This window comes from Xyrauchen texanus, chromosome 45, assembly GCF_025860055.1.
Source record: "Xyrauchen texanus isolate HMW12.3.18 chromosome 45, RBS_HiC_50CHRs, whole genome shotgun sequence".
In the NCBI taxonomy this organism is placed as follows: domain Eukaryota; kingdom Metazoa; phylum Chordata; class Actinopteri; order Cypriniformes; family Catostomidae; genus Xyrauchen; species Xyrauchen texanus.
Window position 1 is genome coordinate 7,949,990 of NC_068320.1, and position 20,800 is coordinate 7,970,789.

At 38.5% G+C, this 20,800-nt stretch overlaps 1 protein-coding gene across 1 annotated transcript in view; it reads left to right on the top strand.

Annotated features, from left to right (window-relative positions):
• Positions 1–20,800, top strand: part of LOC127637424 (thyrotropin-releasing hormone-degrading ectoenzyme-like) — a 146,053-nt gene that overhangs the window by 114,804 nt on the left and 10,449 nt on the right. Inside the window, exons 11-16 of the mRNA XM_052118466.1 lie at positions 2,331–2,464; positions 2,669–2,724; positions 13,538–13,685; positions 15,309–15,406; positions 15,595–15,702; positions 19,723–19,890. Coding sequence (XP_051974426.1) covers positions 2,331–2,464; positions 2,669–2,724; positions 13,538–13,685; positions 15,309–15,406; positions 15,595–15,702; positions 19,723–19,890 — 712 coding nt within the window. The remainder of the gene's footprint in view (positions 1–2,330; positions 2,465–2,668; positions 2,725–13,537; positions 13,686–15,308; positions 15,407–15,594; positions 15,703–19,722; positions 19,891–20,800) is intronic.

A 20,800-nucleotide genomic window follows, 5' to 3' on the forward strand; every position in this document is an offset into this window, starting at 1 on the left:
TGTTATAGCACTGGTATCAGGTTAAATACTTTGCTCATGTACTCATTCTCGATAAAATGTCCAGAGACCACTTATCATACAACTGAGTAGAGCTGCCTTTGTGTAGCGTGAGTGGCCGCACCAATTTTATTGAGCATGAGCCAAGTACACTTACTTAGTATGCCTTCTGCAGTGCCAGGAAGTTTATTAATTGTTGTAAATTGGTTCGCTTTGAGGTTTTATTGAAACAAGCATAATGATTCACGGACCTCCTAGAGAGTGCTCAAAACACTTGTGCATCTCTGCTTGTACTGTGTGCGCTCAGCTCGCACTCAACCCAATAAAGGGAGCACAATCATTTTGATCAAATTAAAATAGTTTTTGTAACACAAATAACAGCAGATCAGAAAGCTTGATTGAATTAGTAATATATAGAGATTAGAAAAGCATAATTCAAGAGCATTGAAATGAACAAGCTCTCGCTCGTACTCAGTATAATATTTGTTACATTATAGCGTGGTCATAAATCAGTTTTCCATAAAGGGGCCAATAATTGCCCTATGGATATACTTTTATGAGCAAATTGTTTCTGTCATTCCTTTATTTAAAACATATTTTTGTGATAGTGTGTAATGATACTCTTAAAGTAGAATTTTAAGAACTACACTCACCTAAAGGATTATTAGGAACACCATACTAATACTGTGTTTGACCCCCTTTCGCCTTCAGAACTGCCTTAATTCTACGTGGCATTGATTCAACAAGGTTCTGAAAGCATTCTTTAGAAATGTTGGCCCATATTGATAGGATAGCATCTTGCAGTTGATGGAGATTCGTGGGATGCACATCCAGGGTACGAAGCTCCCATTCCACCACATCCCAAAGATGCTCTATTGGGTTGAGATCTGGTGACTGTGGGGGCCATTTTAGTACAGTGAACTCATTGTCATGTTCAAGAAACCAATTTGAAATGATTCGAGCTTTGTGACATGGTGCATTATCCTGCTGGAAGTAGCCATCAGAGGATGGGTACATGGTGGCCATAAAGGGATGGACATGGTCAGAAACAATGCTCAGGTAGGCCGTGGCATTTAAATGATGCCCAGTTGGCACTAAGGGGCCTAAAGTGTGCCAAGAAAACATCCCCCAGACCATTACACCACCACCACCAGCCTGCACAGTGGTAACAAGGCATGATGGATCCATGTTCTCATTCTGTTTACGCCAAATTCTGACTCTACCATCTGAATGTCTCAACAGAAATCGAGACTCATCAGACCAGGCAACATTTTTCCAGTCTTCAACTGTCCAATTTTGGTGAGCTCTTGCAAATTGTAGCCTCTTTTTCCTATTTGTAGTGGAGATGAGTGGTACCCGGTGGGGTCTTCTGCTGTTGTAGCCCATCCGCCTCAAGGTTGTGCGTGTTGTGGCTTCACAAATGCTTTGCTGCATACCTCGGTTGTAGCGAGTGGTTATTTCAGGCAAAGTTGCTCTTCTATCAGCTTGAATCAGTCGGCCCATTCTCCTCTGACCTCTAGCATCAACAAGGCATTTTCAGCCCACAGGACTGCCGCATACTGGATGTTTTTCCTTTTCACACCATTCTTTGTAAACCCTAGAAATGGTTGTGCGTGAAAATCCCAGTAACTGAGCAGATTGTGAAATACTCAGACCGGCCCGTCTGGCACCAACAACCATGCCACGCTCAAAATTGCTTAAATCACCTTTCTTTCCCATTCTGACATTCAGTTTGGAGTTCAGGAGATTGTCTTGACCAGGACCACACCCCTAAATGCATTGAAGCAACTGCCATGTGATTGGTTGATTAGATAATTGCATTAATGAGAAATTGAACAGGTGTTCCTAATAATCCTTTAGGTGAGTGTATATCAGATTGTATAAATAATAATATCAAAAATGAAACCAGGGCTTTGTTTGCTCCACACATTTTGAACTTTATGGCATTTTTTGTCACTTTTTGAAGCATTTTTGCCCCCCTTAATTTGTGATCCCTTTAATTTTCTATTACAAGCATTCTTGGTGAGAGATATATACTTTATTAACACAAAATGTGATTAAAAACCTACATAATTTTCAGCATAAATATAACGATGATGCAATAGTGGCATCTAGCCTTTTTTTTCATTATTATTACAACAGTGCGGCCTGCAACACCTTATTACTTTTTGCATCTGACCCCCAGTAGTAAATGTTTGGACACCGCTGTTGTAGCTCAACTGGTGCTAGCAACATCAATATCATGGGTTTGATTCTCAGGGAACACTGAAATTGACACTGTCAGAAGTGTCATTTAACATATTTTCAAGTTCTTTTACATATTTTATTTATAGAGATGCACAGAGTGAGTCACATGGATGGGGAGACATGGTTGCTGGGCAACATCAATCAAACCGGCTACTTCAGAGTGAACTATGACCTCCACAACTGGATACTTCTAATTCAACAACTGATGACCAACCCAACGGTACACCAGTAACAATGCCCTGTGCAATAAATTCCTTCATTCCACATCTGTCACGTGATCTTCCTCCATTCCTCCATACTCTTCCTGTCATTACTATTTTCCGCCAATCTGCTTCCCTCTTCAAATTTTCCTCATCTTCCTCATCTGTCCAGCCTGTCTTCAGCTTGTTTTATAAATGTCTTTTCTGCCGCTCTTTCTCTGCAGATCATCTCCGTGGGCAACAGGGCTGGTCTGATCGATGATGTCTTCAATCTGGCGAGGTGAGTTTTTTTTTTTTTTTACAGATTCCTCTGGATGCATGTGGAATCATTCAGAGAGCCTAAAACTATCAGCAGTCTTATCAGAGATCTATATCACTTCCCACAGACTCATTCAGAGAGGCTATTCAGCACTGCGGTTGCTTTATTTGCATATTGCTTTTGATATTGTTACAGCAGTTGTCACAATGCAGCATTTCAGGTTGTCGCCTTACCAGAGAGCAGTGACAGTAACCGTGTTGAGGAAAATCTCTTGAGGCTTTATTCAGGAAACATGAGCAGAAAGAATGTCTGTGTAAATTATTTGTAAAAACCATTAGTAATTAAATTCAATGCAACAGCAAAGACCTACTATCTAGCTCTTACTCTGCTTTTGGATAATAAGAAACTGAGGGGTGTATCAGCTCATTATATCTCTCCAAAACCATATCTGTTCCTGCCTTTCCACTGCTGGTTCATTGTGTCGAGCCTTCAGAGCTTCTTCATTAGCTGGAGTCTCACACCGATCCACTGCTGATTGTAAGAGGAGGGATAGAGAGAAAGATAGAGCAGGAGAGGAAGGATAGTGGATAGAGGGAACAGAGTAATTCCTAAAGCAATCCTCTGTGATAGAGTGTCCTCTGAGTGCTTTTTATGCCACAGGCTGTCAAGCTGCTGTTAGTCCCTACAGGAACAACTGTTCTCCATCTAAAAAATAACTTAAAATAACATGTGAATGTGAATAATTTAGGGCAGATATATTTTACTGTTTAATATAACATAATTGCTATTCAGTTCGGATGGGTTCTTAAAATATGGACCCAGTAATATGTAAAATGGACCCAGACTTAAGTAGAACAAAATGAGAGAAAGGTATTTTAGAAATATTTTCATGTTTAAAATATTATTTTTCATGTGATTTATCCTTTTTAAAGTCTTAAAGGAAATCATAAACCCCTATTTTACTATAGTAAATATAAATTTTGTATGACAATGAATCCAGATAAATAAAGCCCTGAGGCAGACAATACATTTTCATAATCGTAAAAGCCCTGAAACAGACAATTAATCATCATAATCCCTAAACAGACAATTAATCGTCATAATCGTAAAATCCCTAAACAGACAATTAATCATCATAATCTTAACCCTCTGGGGTCTGAGTGTATTTTGGGCCCTGGAGAAGTTTTGACATGCCTTGACATTTGTGCTTTTTTCAGTTGCTTAAAAACACATTAATGGCTAAAGTCTGATAACACTGTATTCAGCACAAACTGGGCTACAATAATATGTGAGCAACATGTATGTACAGGTTTGTATTTTTGAGAAAATATGTTTATGCGTGGTTTTTGAAAAAACTAAAATTTTAAGTCACTGAAATAAGTTCATACAACAGATACTAAACATTTGTTCACAAGACTTTTGAGAACTGGATCTTGTAGCCAATATTTTTTGCTACAAAATTATGTGAAATCCATCCTGATCACTCATTCATACAAACCAATATAGTAATTGAACTTTTGTAAGACACTTTTAGTGTTGAAAGGTAATATGCGAAGAGGCATGAATGATCATGAATATTCATTGTAATTCACACCTGGGCCTATCAATGAGGGACAGAGAATGAATGTGAGGAGACGTAATGATCCAAATCAAGTTTTAAGTTAAAAGAAGTAATCTGACTATATATTTTCTTTACATAAATACTTTACTTAATTTTAGAGCTACACTACCGTTAAAAGAAGTCTCTTCTGCTCACCAAGACTGGATTTATTTGATCCAAAATACAGAAACAACATTGATATTCTGAACTCTTTTTACAATTTAAAAGAACAGTTTTCTATTTTAATATATTGTAAAATGCCATTTGTGATCAAAGCTGAATTTTCAGCATCATTACTGCAGTCTTCAGTGTCACATGATCCTTCAGAAATCATTATAATATGCTGATTTTCTAATATGGGCATATTTAAAGTGCATTTTACTCATTTACACCTGAACACATATTTGCAAGCACAAGCTTTGTTGATGATAATTAGGCAGCATAAACACTAGTCAAAATATAATCTAAACATTCATATTATTTTTATATCATATTACATATCATATTTATATCATACAGCATACAATTGAAATACCTGCTTTAGCCGAAACAGCATTTAAATGTAACTAAAACTTGCTTATTAGGACATATTTCAAATGTCAGTACTCTGAATCCTGGCTGGCAAGTCTGGAAACAGTCCCACTAGTAAAATATGAACATGTTTATATAAAATAGCATGTCAACTAATTAAAACTAAATGACTTACTCGTCCGAAATTGTATCCTCGGCTGGATCAAGTCGCTCTTCAAAATACAAATGTTCATCAGAGTCCCGCTCTTCTTCTGAGGAAAATGTTAGCTCTTCCATACTATCCTGGAGCTTTCTCGTCTGTGTATTGTTGCAAAACGTGCAGAAAAATGAATGAAATGTGTTTAAATCAAACCTCACAGTCGCCTATGTATCGTTACAAACACACAGAAAAGTTGAGTTGTGTTGTGTTTACATCAGACCTCATGGTCGGGGTGTGTACATTTGCATTGAACTTCTCAGCACATTACCGTATGAATGGTGCGCTCTGCTGGTGGGTGGGATCACATTACAGATAATTAGATATCCAAGTAAAAGTTGTACATCGCTTTGTTTCAAACAGATTGCATTGCAGGAGAATATTTCTTTTAAATTTGAATTGTTTTATTTAAAAGTAGACATTTTAAGCTTTCTTTAGACACATGTTTCATGTTTGTGTGATAAGTATTCGCAGAGTTTCAGTTCATTTTTGTGACGTGTTTCAGAAATATACTTGTGAACACAGAGAGAGCTGAAAGCTCACCCTTTTTATTTTCTTTATTTTACAAAAGCACAAGATTTTGTTGTTATTGTGTGTGTACACAAATAAAAGTAGACCCTTTATAGTCTCTAATGATGTCTTACACTTATCTGTATACCCAAAAATTACGGAGTATTTTAAGTTGTTTCCACTGTAATGATGAAAATATCCAGCAGGACGCGCCGGCACGTCTGTCGACCCCAGAGAGTTAAAAGCCCTAAAACAGACAATTAATCGTCATAATCGTAAAACCCCTAAAACAGACAATTAATATTCATAATCTTAAAATCCCTAAAACAACAATTAATCGTTGTAATCACGAAAGCCTTAAAACAATGGACTTCTTGCACTGAGCCTCATGAAATACTCCCGCTAGTTTCAGGTTGAATGTGTTTACATGTGCCGTAGTTGCCTATTACCCAAAAGCCACGTGTTCAAAAGTGGATTTTAAAGTACAGATCTTTTCAGAGATATAAGATATATTCTGAATAATACCATGCTTGGCTTCTTCAAAATTCAGTGGAAGAACAGCTTTAATTCAGCCTGACCCGATCTGAGAAACCATTGGCTGGTATAAACTCCAATCCAAGTGAATTGCACCGTTTCTCCACACAGAGTTCTGTAGCAGATATTTAACCACAGATCAGCTCGAAACGCAAATGACAAAAGGTGGAAGGAGATAAAGTGTGTTGGCACCAGCAGCACTCTTTGAATTAAGCATCTACCTGCTTCAATCACTGCTATGTTCCATGTGTGAGGGGGGACAAAGACGTGATGAACGGACGCATATGGTGGAATTCATTGTTAAATCTCAACTGGTATGAAATATCATTCATGACATATTATACATGATTTATTATTCAGGAGCTGAGTTTAGCTACATATATAGCTTCGTTATAATCGTGAAAGCCCTAAATGAGAAAATTAATCGTCGTAATCGCAATTATATTTGACAATCCATTGTCAGCCACATTTTATAATCGTGACAGCCCTAATTAGCAGAACTCTTCATCACACTGAGTGGAGAGGCTCATCTGCCAGCATGGTGTGGCTTTAGTTAAGCTTTAACACTAATGTAGACATTTATGCCTTTATGGACAAGGGTGCCACACGGTACAGTTGTTTTCTGTGCATGGCAATTCAGTCCACTGATGACAAATCCACAGGGAAAGTTAAGCTTATTGCTGTCACGCTGGTCTGAGAATGGAAACCTATTCCCTCTGTGTTGTAGCGTGTCATTCAGTTAGCCCATTTATTCATCCGGGCCTTATTTACTAAAGAGAGCTGGATAATTGAAACTTAGGACCGAAGGGAAATTCTTTTATGCTTGAGTTTTTGTTTTAGTCTGATTTATACATATTTCTTTTCTCTGCTTTTATTTACTGCTAAGATTCATAAAACAGAGTGGGCATTAGCAGGTTTTCTCATTCAGCATCAAGGCCTTAAAATAGGGATCTCATGTCCTTGAGAAGTAAAAATGCCAACTTGCATATTAAAAACTGTATCCAATGAATCGCACTGTGTAAAACGTCTCTCTGCAAGTGACCTGCATTATAAAGAGTGTTCAGATGACAGTGGATTATAAATTGGCATTGCTGCATATGTGATGTTATCCAATTAAATGCCACTGGAGCTAATTGGAATTACTTTGTTCAATAGCACTGGATCTCAAATTTGAGCCAGCTTTTATTGTTATGAATTACGGGACCAATAAAGGGGAAGAAAGCTTATGTAGCCCAACTTTATCCTAAAGATTATACATGCAATATTAAGATTATTGCATTAATAAAGATCATATGTGCATTACTGTTTGAAAAATGTTATGACTGGATTAATTACAATGTTGTTGTATCTTCCTTACAAATTACTTTAAACTATAAATTTACTGTAACATTTTCGGCAGCACCAACTCTACAGAGTGTTTAGGTTAATCATGAAAAGTCCCGGACACATTTCACCCCAAAATATAAGGATATAAATAAGAAATATTATTTTTCACAATAAAACTAAGGCCTATATTTATGACCATTGAGATATATTTACATTATGATATTGCTTTCAATATATATATATATATATACTGTGTGTGTGTGTGTGTGTATATATATACACTCACCTAAAGGATTATTAGGAACACCATACTAATACTGTGCTTGACCCCCTTTCGCCTTCAGAACTGCCTTAATTCTACGTGGCATTGATTCAACAAGGTGCTGAAAGCATTCTTTAGAAATGTTGGCCCATATTGATAGGATAGCATCTTGCAGTTGATGGAGATTTGTGGGATGCACATCCAGGGCACGAAGCTCCCGTTCCACCACATCCCAAAGATGCTCTATTGGGTTGAGATCTGGTGACTGTGGGGGCCATTTTAGTACAGTGAACTCATTGTCATGTTCAAGAAACCAATTTGAAATGATTCGAGCTTTGTGACATGGTGCATTATCCTGCTGGAAGTAGCCATCAGTGGATGGGTACATGGTGGCCATAAAGGGATGGACATGGTCAGAAACAATGCTCAGGTAGGCCGTGGCATTTAAACGATGCCCAATTGGCACTAAGGGGCCTAAAGTGTGCCAAGAAAACATCCCCCACACCATTACACCACCACCACCAGCCTGCACAGTGGTAACAAGGCATGATGGATCCATGTTCTCATTCTGTTTACGCCAGATTCTGACTCTACCATCTGAATGTCTCAACAGAAATCAAGACTCATCAGACCAGGCAACATTTTTCCAGTCTTCACCTGTCCAATTTTGGTGAGCTCTTGCAAATTGTAGCCTCTTTTTCCTATTTGTAGTGGAGATGAGTGGTACCCGGTGGGGTCTTCTGCTGTTGTAGCCCATCCGCCTCAAGGTTGTGCGTGTTGTGGCTTCACAAATGCTTTGCTGCATACCTCGGTTGTAACGAGTGGTTATTTCAGGCAAAGTTGCTCTTCTATCAGCTTGAATCAGTCGGCCCATTCTCCTCTGACCTCTAGCATCAACAAGGAATTTTCGCCCACAGGACTGCCGCATACTGGATGTTTTTCCCTTTTCACACCATTCTTTGTATACCCTAGAAATGGTTGTGCGTGAAAATCCCAGTAACTGAGCAGATTGTGAAATACTCAGACCGGCCCGTCTGGCACCAACAACCATGCCACGCTCAAAATTGCTTAAATCACCTTTCTTTCCAATTCTGACATTCAGTTTGGATTTCAGGAGATTGTCTTGACCAGGACCACACCCCTAAATGCATTGAAGCAACTGCCATGTGATTGGTTGATTAGATAATTGCATTAATGAGAAATTGAACAGGTGTTCCTAATAATCCTTTAGGTGAGTGTATATACTGTTTATGTGTGTGTGTATGTATATTTATTGTGTGTGTGTGTATGTATATATACTGTTTATGTGTATGTGTGTGTATATATATACTTTGTGTGTGTGTATGTCTATATATACTGTGTGTGTGTATGTGTATATATATATATATATATATATATATATATATATATATATATATATATATATATATATATATATATATATATATGTATATGTGTGTGTGTGTGTGTGTGTGTGTGTATATACACACACACAGTATATAAATATATACACACACAGTATATATATATATATACATATACATACACATACACACACACACACACACACACACAAGTACTGAATTAAAGACAGTTTAGACAGGATGATTTTCATTAATGTATAGCAGTAATGAGAATGAAATTTGAGATGAGATCTTGTTAGATGTTTGCTGTAGTTCTGCTAAACTAGGGTTTGTGATGTAAATCTAAAATTACAGAATTGACAGTTGTTGTTAACAGCTCACAGTCATTGCTGTAATCATTAGCTGCTTGTCATGAACTTACATAGAAATGCCGATCTGTTTCTAAATCAATATCTGCTTCACCGCAGCCAGGGCTATCCTTGGAGATTTGGAGGGGGCCCCGCGGCAATCACTAATCTTTTTCAATGTTTCCCTGTGATTTGCTGAATTTAGTTACTTAAAATAAGCTAATGTACCAGTTCTTTTACTTTTCTTTTTTTCACAACTTAATTTCATTGTGTGCAATAAATTTGAATTGTGAAATGTAAGTTCACTTAAACCATTTCTGATGGGGCAACTTAAAATAATTTTGTTAGCTAAAACGATGTTGGGTTCTCAGCATGCACCGCGGTATGTGTAAAACCTGGAAATAAATGTCTTAATATTTGATTTTTATTGCGGTATTTGTACTGGTGGTGATGTTTTTGTTGTCCCTTTGGGTTTTGTGTCGCTTTCCAAAAATATGATTGTTGAGTGTCACTGTCATTGCGGTCTGTGTGTTGGATGTTAAGGACCCTGCATGCCTGGTTGGAAAGTTTCATTTAAAACTTATTGGCAAGTATGTCCTTTATTGCTGAGACTACAAGCTCACAACTTGTTACCCTTACAACAACAGAAAAGAAGAAAATAAATAAATTCGCTTAAAGTTAGCAAGTCATTTAATCTTATTTTTAACCCCACTGGCCCTCTGTAGTGGTTGTATGAATGATATCCTGTACACATGTTTCTCTGAGGTTGTGAATGTGTGTATAATCTCATTGCAAAGTGTGATAGTGATCAACTTATACACCAACCAAGGAAAACATCAATGCTTCATGATAGTTTTATGGTAATGTTGTGTTCTTTTATTTTTAATGATCATTTCCCCTCCATCCCTCGATCAGAATAATAATGAATAATAATAATAATAAAATGGAAGCCAGAAACTGAATAGCCTTCAGTCACTGCTGTGTGAAATACAATGACAGTCATTATGGATTTTTCACGTTATTAATGTCCTGAATATACATTGTAAACAGTTGAAGGCCACATTGGTGAATTAAAGCACAATGTCCTTTCAAAACAACTAAATATGTAAATTATTCCAAACCTTTCACCGACAGTATGTATATGTGTGTGTATATAGATGGGAACTACTTCAATACTGTTTAAAAAGCATCCCAGGGTGATACCTCAAGATGTTGGTTGAGAGAATGTCAAGAGTAAATAACGCTAACCCAACCCTTACCCCCAAACCTAACTCTAATCCCTTATCCTAACCCTACCCTTACTCCTAACCCTACCCTTTCTCCTAAACCTACCTGTACCTCAACCTCAGTAGCAGCAAATGTGTGTATTTTGCAGAACAACATGTAGTTACACAGTTAATGCATAGTCTTGTATGTATTTAATGTTAGTACATAGTAGTTAAGGCCTACTAATATAAAGTGTGACCAGAAATTGTAACATTAACTGAAAAGTTCAGTTTTTATTTTATGTGTGAACAGTGTCATAAGATTGATGATTTGAGCATGTACTTAGTCAGGACTCATTGATGTAAGATGGGGATGATTCAGTTATTCTGGAGTCAAAAAATAAATAAAGTAAAAATGAATCAAATTGGACAGATAGTAAAATTATTCCATTTAGTCTGAGGATATAAAATAATATTTGATATATTAGAGCCGACACTAGATTAAATTTCATAGCGTATGATGCTCCACAACTCAAATCTGAAGTCATATGGTTTGCAGCCAATTTAAATAGACCATGCATTTCCACTACACTGAACCACAAATAAATGGAGATGGCAAACAAGCACTCAATGTGGGGTAAATATTTAGTGCCACTCACCTCCAACCCGCATCGCAGTCTCCATCTTTCCACCAAAGACCGCACCCAAATGAGCTCGGCCAGTTTCTTTTGAGACATGGAACAGAGAGCAGCAAAATCAATGGCAGCACTCCTGTACATCCTTGTTTTATTTACATCTGTCATGCATCTCCTAGAACGGGGCATGTGTTTCCATATAAGTTTGTGAACGGTTTGAATTTACAGCAGGACAGATCCTCAGTCGTGGAAGCAGCCGGCCAACAAACATGCCCTCTTCGGTACGGTTATGGACTGTGGTCCATTCTGATGTGTGATTTCAATCATATCATGTCCGTTATCTGACACACAGAGAGTAAGCGACATAATCAGTGCTTCCTATAACAGCACGCCCTCATAATCAGCGTGTTTGGAGCACTGGTAGCATAAATGCAGCCAAGAAATTGGACAATGAGCCGCAGTCCATTTTGAAAACTGATTTGAATCTGATCATGGTGTTTAGTGTAAAAGTCCGCTCTCCTCTCTGTTCCGCGAGTGCTATTGAAGTCTCGCACATGCGTAACAGCGGTTACATCCATGACTTTAAATGATCCACTGTGGGTGCAATGCCAGCACATTACATGCCCATTTAACAGTACATTTTTTGTGGGAGCGTAGATATGGCTCAGATGCCTCATTCAATATAAGTCTATGGGATTGAATTGCCCAACTGATCAGGTAAAGTCCAGTCACTTAGAAAAGTACAGTAGAAGTCAGAAGTTTAAATACACCTTAGATAAATACATTTAAACTCAGTTTTTCACAATTCCTGACATTTAATTGTAGAAATCATTCCCTGTCTTAGATCAGTTAGGATCACTACTTTATTTTAAGAATGGGAAATGTCAGAATAAAAGTAGAGAGAACTATTTATTTCAGCTTTTATTACTTTCATCACATTACCAGTGGTTCAGAAGTTTACATACACTTTAGCATTAGCATTAGCATTGCCTTTAAGTTGTTTAACTTGGTTCAAACATTTGGGTAGCCTTCCAAAAGCTTCTCACGATAAGTTGCTTGAATTTTGGCATTTCAGGTTTGTAGGCCTCCTTGCTCGCACATAATTTTTCTGTTCTGCCCGCAAATTTTCAGATTGAGCTCAGGGCTTTGCGATGGCCACTCCAATACCTTGACTTTGTTGTCCTTAAGCCATTGTGCCACAACTTTGGAGGTATTCTTGGGGTCATTATCCATTTGAAAGACCCATTTGCAACCGAGCTTTACATTCATGGCTAATGTCTTCAATATATACACATAATTTTCCTTCCTCATGATGCCATCAATTTTGTGAAGTTCACCAGTCCCTCCTGCAGCAAGGCACCCTTGCCAACCGCATGCTTCACTGTCGGGATGGTGTTCTTCAGCATACAAACCTCACCTTTTTTCCTCCAAACATGACAATGGTCATTATGGCCAAAAAGTTCAAAATTTCTTTCATCAGACCAGAGTAAATTTCTCCAAAAAGTAAGATCTTTCTCCCCAATTGCACTTGCAAACTGTAGTCTGGCGTTTTTATGGCTGTTTTGGAGCATTGACTTCTTCCTTGCTGAGCAGCCTTTCAGGTTATGTCGATATAGGACTTGTTTTACTGTGGATATAGATACTTGTCCACCTGTTTCCTTGAGCATCTTTACAAGGTCCTTTCTGTTGTTGTGGGATTGATTTGCACTTTTTGCACCAAAATATGTTCATCTCTCTTTTTCCTGGGCGGTATGATGGCTGCATGGTCCCATGGTGTTTATACTTGCGTAATATTTTTGTACAGATGAACTTGGTACCTTCAGGCACCGAAATAAATGGAGACAGCAATGACGAGCCGTGTTTGAAAGACTGGGAATAATTGTGTTCTAGGAACACTGTGTCATTTGACCAGAGCACAGGATCCTCATGAAATACTTCATTCAGGGGTTGTTCTGTACTGCTATAAATTACAGTGTATAGGGTTTGATCTGTGCTGTTAGTGCTCCAGATCTGAAATTTTATGGATTTATGCAAGAGAGTGTTTTGCTTTGTCTTTTAGCACATTTTGATTTGCAAATCAAAGCAAAGCAGAAAGCCTGTAGCTATTCTTAATGAATAATGATAGACAAAATCAATCAGTATGCATAAATATGCAATTTGTACATATTACATTTGAAGCTCTGAATCCATTATGTTTGCTATGTCAATGTCCAGATGGTATTAGAGTAATTTGTTGCTTAAATCTGATTTCAGTGTTATTTTTATTCTCCCCCCTCCCCCCCCCTCTCTCTCTCTCTCTCTCTCTCTCTCTTATGTTTGTCTAGAGCAGGGTATCTGCCCCAAAAACTCCCCCTGCAGATCATCCCATACTTGTCTCAGGAGAGTGAGTTTCTGCCATGGCACGCTGCTAGTCGAGCTCTTTACCAGCTGGACAAACTTCTGGACCGCACCGAAGACCACAATCTGTTTAGTGTGAGTCTGATCTCACATCAGTTGTGTCTGTTTAGTGTGAATCTGATCTCACATCAGTTCAGTGTCTGTTTAGTGTGAGTCTGATCTCACATCAGTTCAGTGTCTGTTTCGTGTGAGTCTGATCTCACATCAGTTCAGTGTCTGTTTAATGTGAGTCTGATCTCACATCATTTCAGTTTCTGTTTAGTGTGAATCTGATCTCACATCAGTTCAGTGTCTCTTTAGTGTGAGTCTGATCTCACATCAGTTCAGTTTCTGTTTAGTGTGAATCTGATCTCACATCTGTTCAGTTTCTGTTTAGTGTGAGTCTGAACTCACATCAGTTCAGTTTCTGTTTAGTGTGAATCTGATCTCACAACTGTTCAGTTTCTGTTTAGTGTGAGTCTGAACTCACATCAGTTCAGTTTCTGTTTAGTGTGAGTCTGAACTCACATCTGTTCAGTTTCTGTTTAGTGTGAGTCTGTTCTCACATCAGTTCAGTGTCTAGTTAGCATGAGTCTGATCCACACACACACACACATACACGCTCACACACACACACACACACACACACACACATTTCAGAGTAATTTCATTTCCTCCCCTGTAATGGACAGCTCTTTATTGTCAGGGATGAATGCCTGATGATTTTAATAGCATCTTCTCTCTGTATCACTCTTACTTTAATGTGTTTACAGTGTCACACTCAGCAGATGTTTAGACTGTAATGCAAGACAGGAAACAACTGGAGATGATTATTCAGGTTCCTTCAAATCATGTGTCCTTGTGTCTCACTGTCAGAGTGTGTGTGTGTGTGTGTGTGTGTGTGTGTGACCAACGTAGTGTAGATCTGTTTACAAACAAACAGTATCAAGTTGAATTGTCCAGCAGCTGTTAATCTATTGGTAAATCAGAATTGCATCAGTCAATGGCAATAGTAAGCACTCAACAATTGACCCGGCGTATCACCCACTAAGATGTGGAAAACAGCATCATCTCTGTGTGTTTACAGACTCATAAGTGTGTGTGTGTTTTACAAATTCCATTTGCAGCCAAGTGGGTCTAATTATAATCATTCACTCGTCTCATTAAAGAGAGAGAGCATAAAGGAGAGAAGTCACGTTAAATTAGCCATGACATCACCTGCAGTGACATTTCCATGGACCATATGCCAACTCAAAACAAACACATTTTCATATATTTATACTGTATCCAATACAAAACTGTCGGTTTGATCAATGGCAGATTATAGAGATTATATTCGGAAAGCTGTTTCTGAATAACGTTTATTTTTGCAGTTCATTTGTTGGTGCTATTGGCGTAGAAATAACACACTTCAGCTTTAAACTTAGATTATAGATTTACTACTGTACCTATAAGACTTTCTATATTTAAATGAGCTCAGTTATTATTGGATAGTTCACACTGCTGTTCATGAAGGTCGACCAGGCTACTTAATACTGAATGCAAATGTTTTATAAATGAATGTGCTCATAGTGACATAGGAACCATGGCAATTTCTGAATAAACTGTTTTTACAGCATAATTTATTTCAGTGTTCTGGGTGGACTGTGTAAAGAGATGTGTTTAGTGAGAATTGATTTGTTTTATTTTGGTTAAACTTTGTTTCTTCTCTATCATCAGGACTATGTGCTTAAACAGGTGGCACCAAAGTATCACAAGATGGGCTGGCCATCCACTTCCTTTGACGGCTCCTTCATGCAGGTTGCTTATCAGACCGAGTGAGTCTATCTTTAATCCTATGTCCATCTTGAATTATTTATTACTTTTATAATATAATATGTAGCATATAATAAAGAGGACACTGAATTGTAAAGTTGTAAGTCAGATATTTTCAACTTCAGAGATAACAGTGACCTCAGTAGACCTTCGTCCTGCTTTACATCCATGTGGCATGTTTCCTCCTCAGAGAGCTGCAGAGAGAGCTGATCATGCTGGCCTGTAGTTTTGGAAACAAACACTGTCACCGGCAAGCTGTGTCTCTCATTTCAGACTGGATTTCCAGCAACAAGAACAGGCGAGGAAGTACACACACACACACACACACACACGCTCCATTCACAGCTAATATTTGCATATCTTTCAGTTCAAATGTATTGTGCATTTGACAAAATCAAAAGAATAGCTCACTCTGGCCATCAGTGCTGTTGGCTCTCAGGTATGCTGTCAGAATGATGGATGAATTTAACTTTTAAGACTGAGCAAAAGCCAAATCAATCCATCCATTTGCTATGATGCTGTAGATTCAACAGAGGTGCAGAAAAACACTGGGCCACACTAAAAGCTAATGCACAGTCGTTGCTACTGTAATGTGCGTGCGTGCGTGTGTGTGTAGACATTTTGAGGTCTGATCAGAACCTCCAGCATATTAACCTTGTCAACATTCATACAATAGCACCTTCATTCCAAAGCAACACATATGTGTTCATCTAATAATTTTCTCCACTGGCCACAGCAATCCATTTATTTTTATGCATTTGGCAGATGCTTTCATCCAAAGTGACTTACAGTGCACTTATTACAGGAACAATCCCCCCGGAGCAACCTGGAGTTAAGTGCCTTGCTCAAGGACACAATGGTGGTGGCTGTGGGGATCGAACCAGCAACCTTCTGATTACAAGTGATGTGCTTTAGCCCACTAAACCACCACTGCCAATGCTCACACGTATGACCGTAATCTACTATCAAACACACCACCAGCAGCACTAATGACCATAATGCAGATTTAACAATATAACTGAGCGAGAGCATGATTGTGGGTGTGTGTTTGTGTATTTGGAGCTTTCGATCTCAATTTTCTTTCAAATTGTGCCGTGTTTTCCTCTGATCTGACAGCAGAAGCTTGAATCTGCCAGATGTGTTCTTTATTGTCCTTTCTTTAAAAATGACCTCTAGTCCTGATGGGATACTAAAAATGTCTGTTTCATTTGAAATTCAAGGATGAGCAGATCATAAATGAGGAATGTGTTTGACCTTTTTGTGTTCTACAGTATAGGTGATGATAATGTCACAGGAATGATCGAATTTATGCATTTATGGTCCAGAAACGGCAAAGACAGGCTTGTACAGATCAGTGTACATCTAGAGACACACCAACAAATGCTCCTTCTGTGTTTTATTGATAATAATACAAATAACAACACCATCTGCTGAGGGAAACTATGCCAACTAAACTCATTTAGTGCAATGAATCACATAGTTTTAGTCTCTTTTAAAAACAAAAAAGGCTCACACAATGCAAATTACTCAGACATTTGTAAAAAAGTATAAAAGTTTGAGTGTCTCGTGGACAAGTTCCCTACAAAATGTGCACAGGCTCATCTTATAACAGGTTTTATTAGAAATCTGTCAGCGCCACACACAGCCAAATATTGAAGCAAATCAAACTTTTCCAGGAAGTCTTATCAGTAGATTTGATTGATGTTGTGTGTCAACTCCCATCTTCATTCTTTGCACATTCATCTAAAAAAGCATAACATTTTTGAGGTATCTAAATTTTAATGGTGCTGGAATGGAAAAGCAGAAAGATTCGTTGACTTGTTTTGTAATTCACTTATCCTTCCTTACTCAAGCAGTCATAAACAATATATCACATTCACAGGTGGGGGCAATTTCTATCTATATGCTCCATTTGGATTTCAGATAATGTTATATGTTAGTGGAGGTTCAGTTTTTCTACATCAAAACTACCAGAGGCTCTGGTGGCTCATTTAGAATCAACAGGCCTTCATTTCACTTTGTTTGAGTAAATCAAAAGTTCATTGATTTATATGCAGAATGACTTATTTCTTCTTCTAGGAATATTACATGCATCGCTTCTTGACACTCTTGGGATGGCGGATAATTCGTTTCTCTCTGTTGTGGCTCTACTGTAGACAGTTATTATTTTGTGAACTGTAGCCAGATGATATCACAGGTCCACTGAGATCTCTTACCTATATATCTGAGACATGCTGTCTGACTCTATATTACACTGTGCTTGCTGTAGAGGTCTGCGGTGATGATCTACCTCAAATTTAACTTTTCACTTACATTCTAACCATTAAAAGTTCATGTTTAAAGGTCTCAGATTATATTAGCTCAGAGTTATCATGGAATTTTTTCACTGTGACAGAAATTTGAAGAAGCTGATGAACAATCTGGATCCAAAGGGTGAAAATATGGTTTGTGATTTCAGATGGCAGACCACCACTTATAAAGGATCAATGAATTCAGTTTGAATTTAAAGCCTTGAGAATCATACAGGACAATTCAAAAACAGCTTTCCATACACAAACTCTCACTACTGTGATCATGCCATATACTAGTGAGAATTTTAGGATGCTTTCAAGAAGAAACAGCAAAAGAAAGAATCTTGCACGTGCATAAAAATGCAAACAAAGAAATACTCAAACACTCTCATCATTGGTTCTTCTGGTGGTTGAGATGTAGACTCGTGATTGCTATCATTGAACAACCCTCAGGATTCAATTCTTTCTCTAACAAGTGAAAAATGTTTTCACCAAGAAAACAGCATTAACATGAATTAAACACAATGTAGTGGGAATGCAATTGTATCTGATATAGGGGGCAATAACAGATGGCGTTGTAACATGTTAAATTAGCTCTCTCTGTCAGGGTTCAGAAGGAAGAGGACTCAATTGCAGGGTTCAGAACAGTTTATTGGGAAATTGACAAGCACGGGCCGGACAGGACGAGCGTCCACAGATAGTAACGGCCTCAGGAAACGTAGACTGGGTCCGTCGGACGGTAACTCCCAGCCAAGAGCAGTCTGCAAAAGAGGTCAATGATGATGGCGAATGAGACTGGGGAAGCAACGGGCAGTGTAGGCAGGTGAGGCGCGGCGAGGGGGAAGGGAGATGACTGCTGGTAGCCCGGAGGTGGTGAGGGAATACGCTCTGTCCAGCAGCCTGGAAGACCGTGAGACTGGAGAGGGGAAAAAGGGGAAAGGCTAAACTGCTCGAAATGCAAGCCACAGGGGATGAGAAAAAATGAAGCAAAAATCTATAAACTATACAAAGTCAATGTATAGCAAAATAGAAAACATCAATAAGGATAAAAATAATAAATCAAATCAGGGTTGAGCAAGCTGGGATCAAGACACAGCAAAAGAAAAGCAAAATAGGAAAACCCTAGGAATCCAAAGCAAATCTAAATAGAAGAAAAAATAAAACTTGACTAGATAACTAGATTACCACAAATAGCAAGAAAGAGCAAGATTAGCTCGACGTGAATAACACGCAAAAACACGATCTGGCAAGAGACAAAAAACACAAGGGGAATATAAAGAGAGGCTAATGAGGAGTGACACGTGAGTGTAATGTTGAACTAACAAGGTAACAAGAGGGAGGGGCGACAGCTGACAGTTGCGCGCATGGAAAACAACACGTGCAGACACACATGGTGAACGAACACAAACACCACGCGCCGAAGCGCGCGGGCGAACAAACAAGACAGCGAAGCGCTACGGACGAACAACGACACAGACACAAACACAACGAGGCTGATCAAACGGCATCCTGACACTCTCAGTCACACAAACCCTGAAAACCACACTGAGACGGAGTGGCACATTACCACACAACAAAACAAGATCGCTCCAATTATAATCAATGAAGCTGTCTACACTGCAAATGCACACTACTGCTACATTTGCAGTTTAGACAGTTTTGTTGATCATGATGGCAGTGGTCTAATTTTGTCGTGCTGTGCTGCTCACTTTCAGTGTGAATTAAGTATAAAATGTATCCATCCTCAAATCAAATCTATAAAACATTATGAGGATTCCAAATTACATGCAAACATTCCCCAATACGTATGTGTCTATATGGTAATCAGTGTGTCTTTATATCCAAGTATTCCCTTGACTCTAAAGATTAACCTCTGCATTTATTTGACAAAAATAACAAATTCATGCCCTGTTTTTGGCTCCATTGGTTTCAATGAGTGTGAATGTATGTGCTAATGTTTTTTGCCTGCATATATTATCCAGCTTCTTTCTTTATATAAATGTTACTGTCAATGTTCTGTTCTCCAGGATTCCACCCAACATGCGGGACATTGTGTACTGCACAGGTGTGTCTCTGATGGACGAGGACGTGTGGGAGTTTATCTGGATGAAGTTCCACTCCTCCACTGTTGTCTCTGAGAAGAAGGTTCTTCTGGAAGCCTTAACCTGCAGTGACAACATCTTCCTGCTCAACAGGTCAGTTGACCTCGTTGAAAAGTCTGAAATGGTGTGATGAACAAACGACGAACAAGTACAAATTACAAACAACTGCAAGCTTACCACATTGATCAAACATTCTGGGGTGAAGGTTGATGAGCAATACATACAGATTGATCTTAGTGTGGCAGAGTGCAGCTCCCAGCTTCCCAAAACATTCCTCATTAATCATGTTGAACACCTTTGATGTTTGTGTACCATCTACCAACTTTTGCATCTGTAAATGACTTTTTTAGCAAATTAGAAATACAGATTCTGGATTTAAACCCAGTTCTCCCATTAGCGGCACAGCTTAAGGTGTCTGGCTAACCACTAAGGCACGGCAACAACTATAACTCACTTGTTTGTAGTCGACCTCATGAAGGAATTTAATCATCCCTCATCCCGTTCTTCATACTGACACTCACACCAGTAGAGCTCCACTCACTCCTCTGATGGGCCTGTAAAGACAATAGCTACTGAATGAGCTTTTTTGTAAAGTTTCCATGTGGGCTCTAAATCCTCTCAAGCTCAATGCAGGATGAAAAGGGTGACTGATTACATCCTGTCCAGCTCAGACGAGGAGATCCCAGGGCCCACACATATGGGATTTTCTCAGGACACACTAGGGGTTTAACATTTCCCTTTATTCACTTTTATTTTGCTGTTTTATGGTTGCACTGAGAGAGAAACATAGCCATTTAAAGAGAGCCAGACTGATTCCTGTGGGAGAGATTCAGTGAAATTTGGTTGAGAGGGTTGAAAAGACACACAAGATGTAGAACAACAAATATATGCACACATTTCAGTGCTCTGCATCCAGTCTTCTTAATTTTCATGATAAAATCCCATTAATCATATTATAGTAATCAGTAAGGGACCTTTTCATGTTGTGATAATTGTCTTTCTT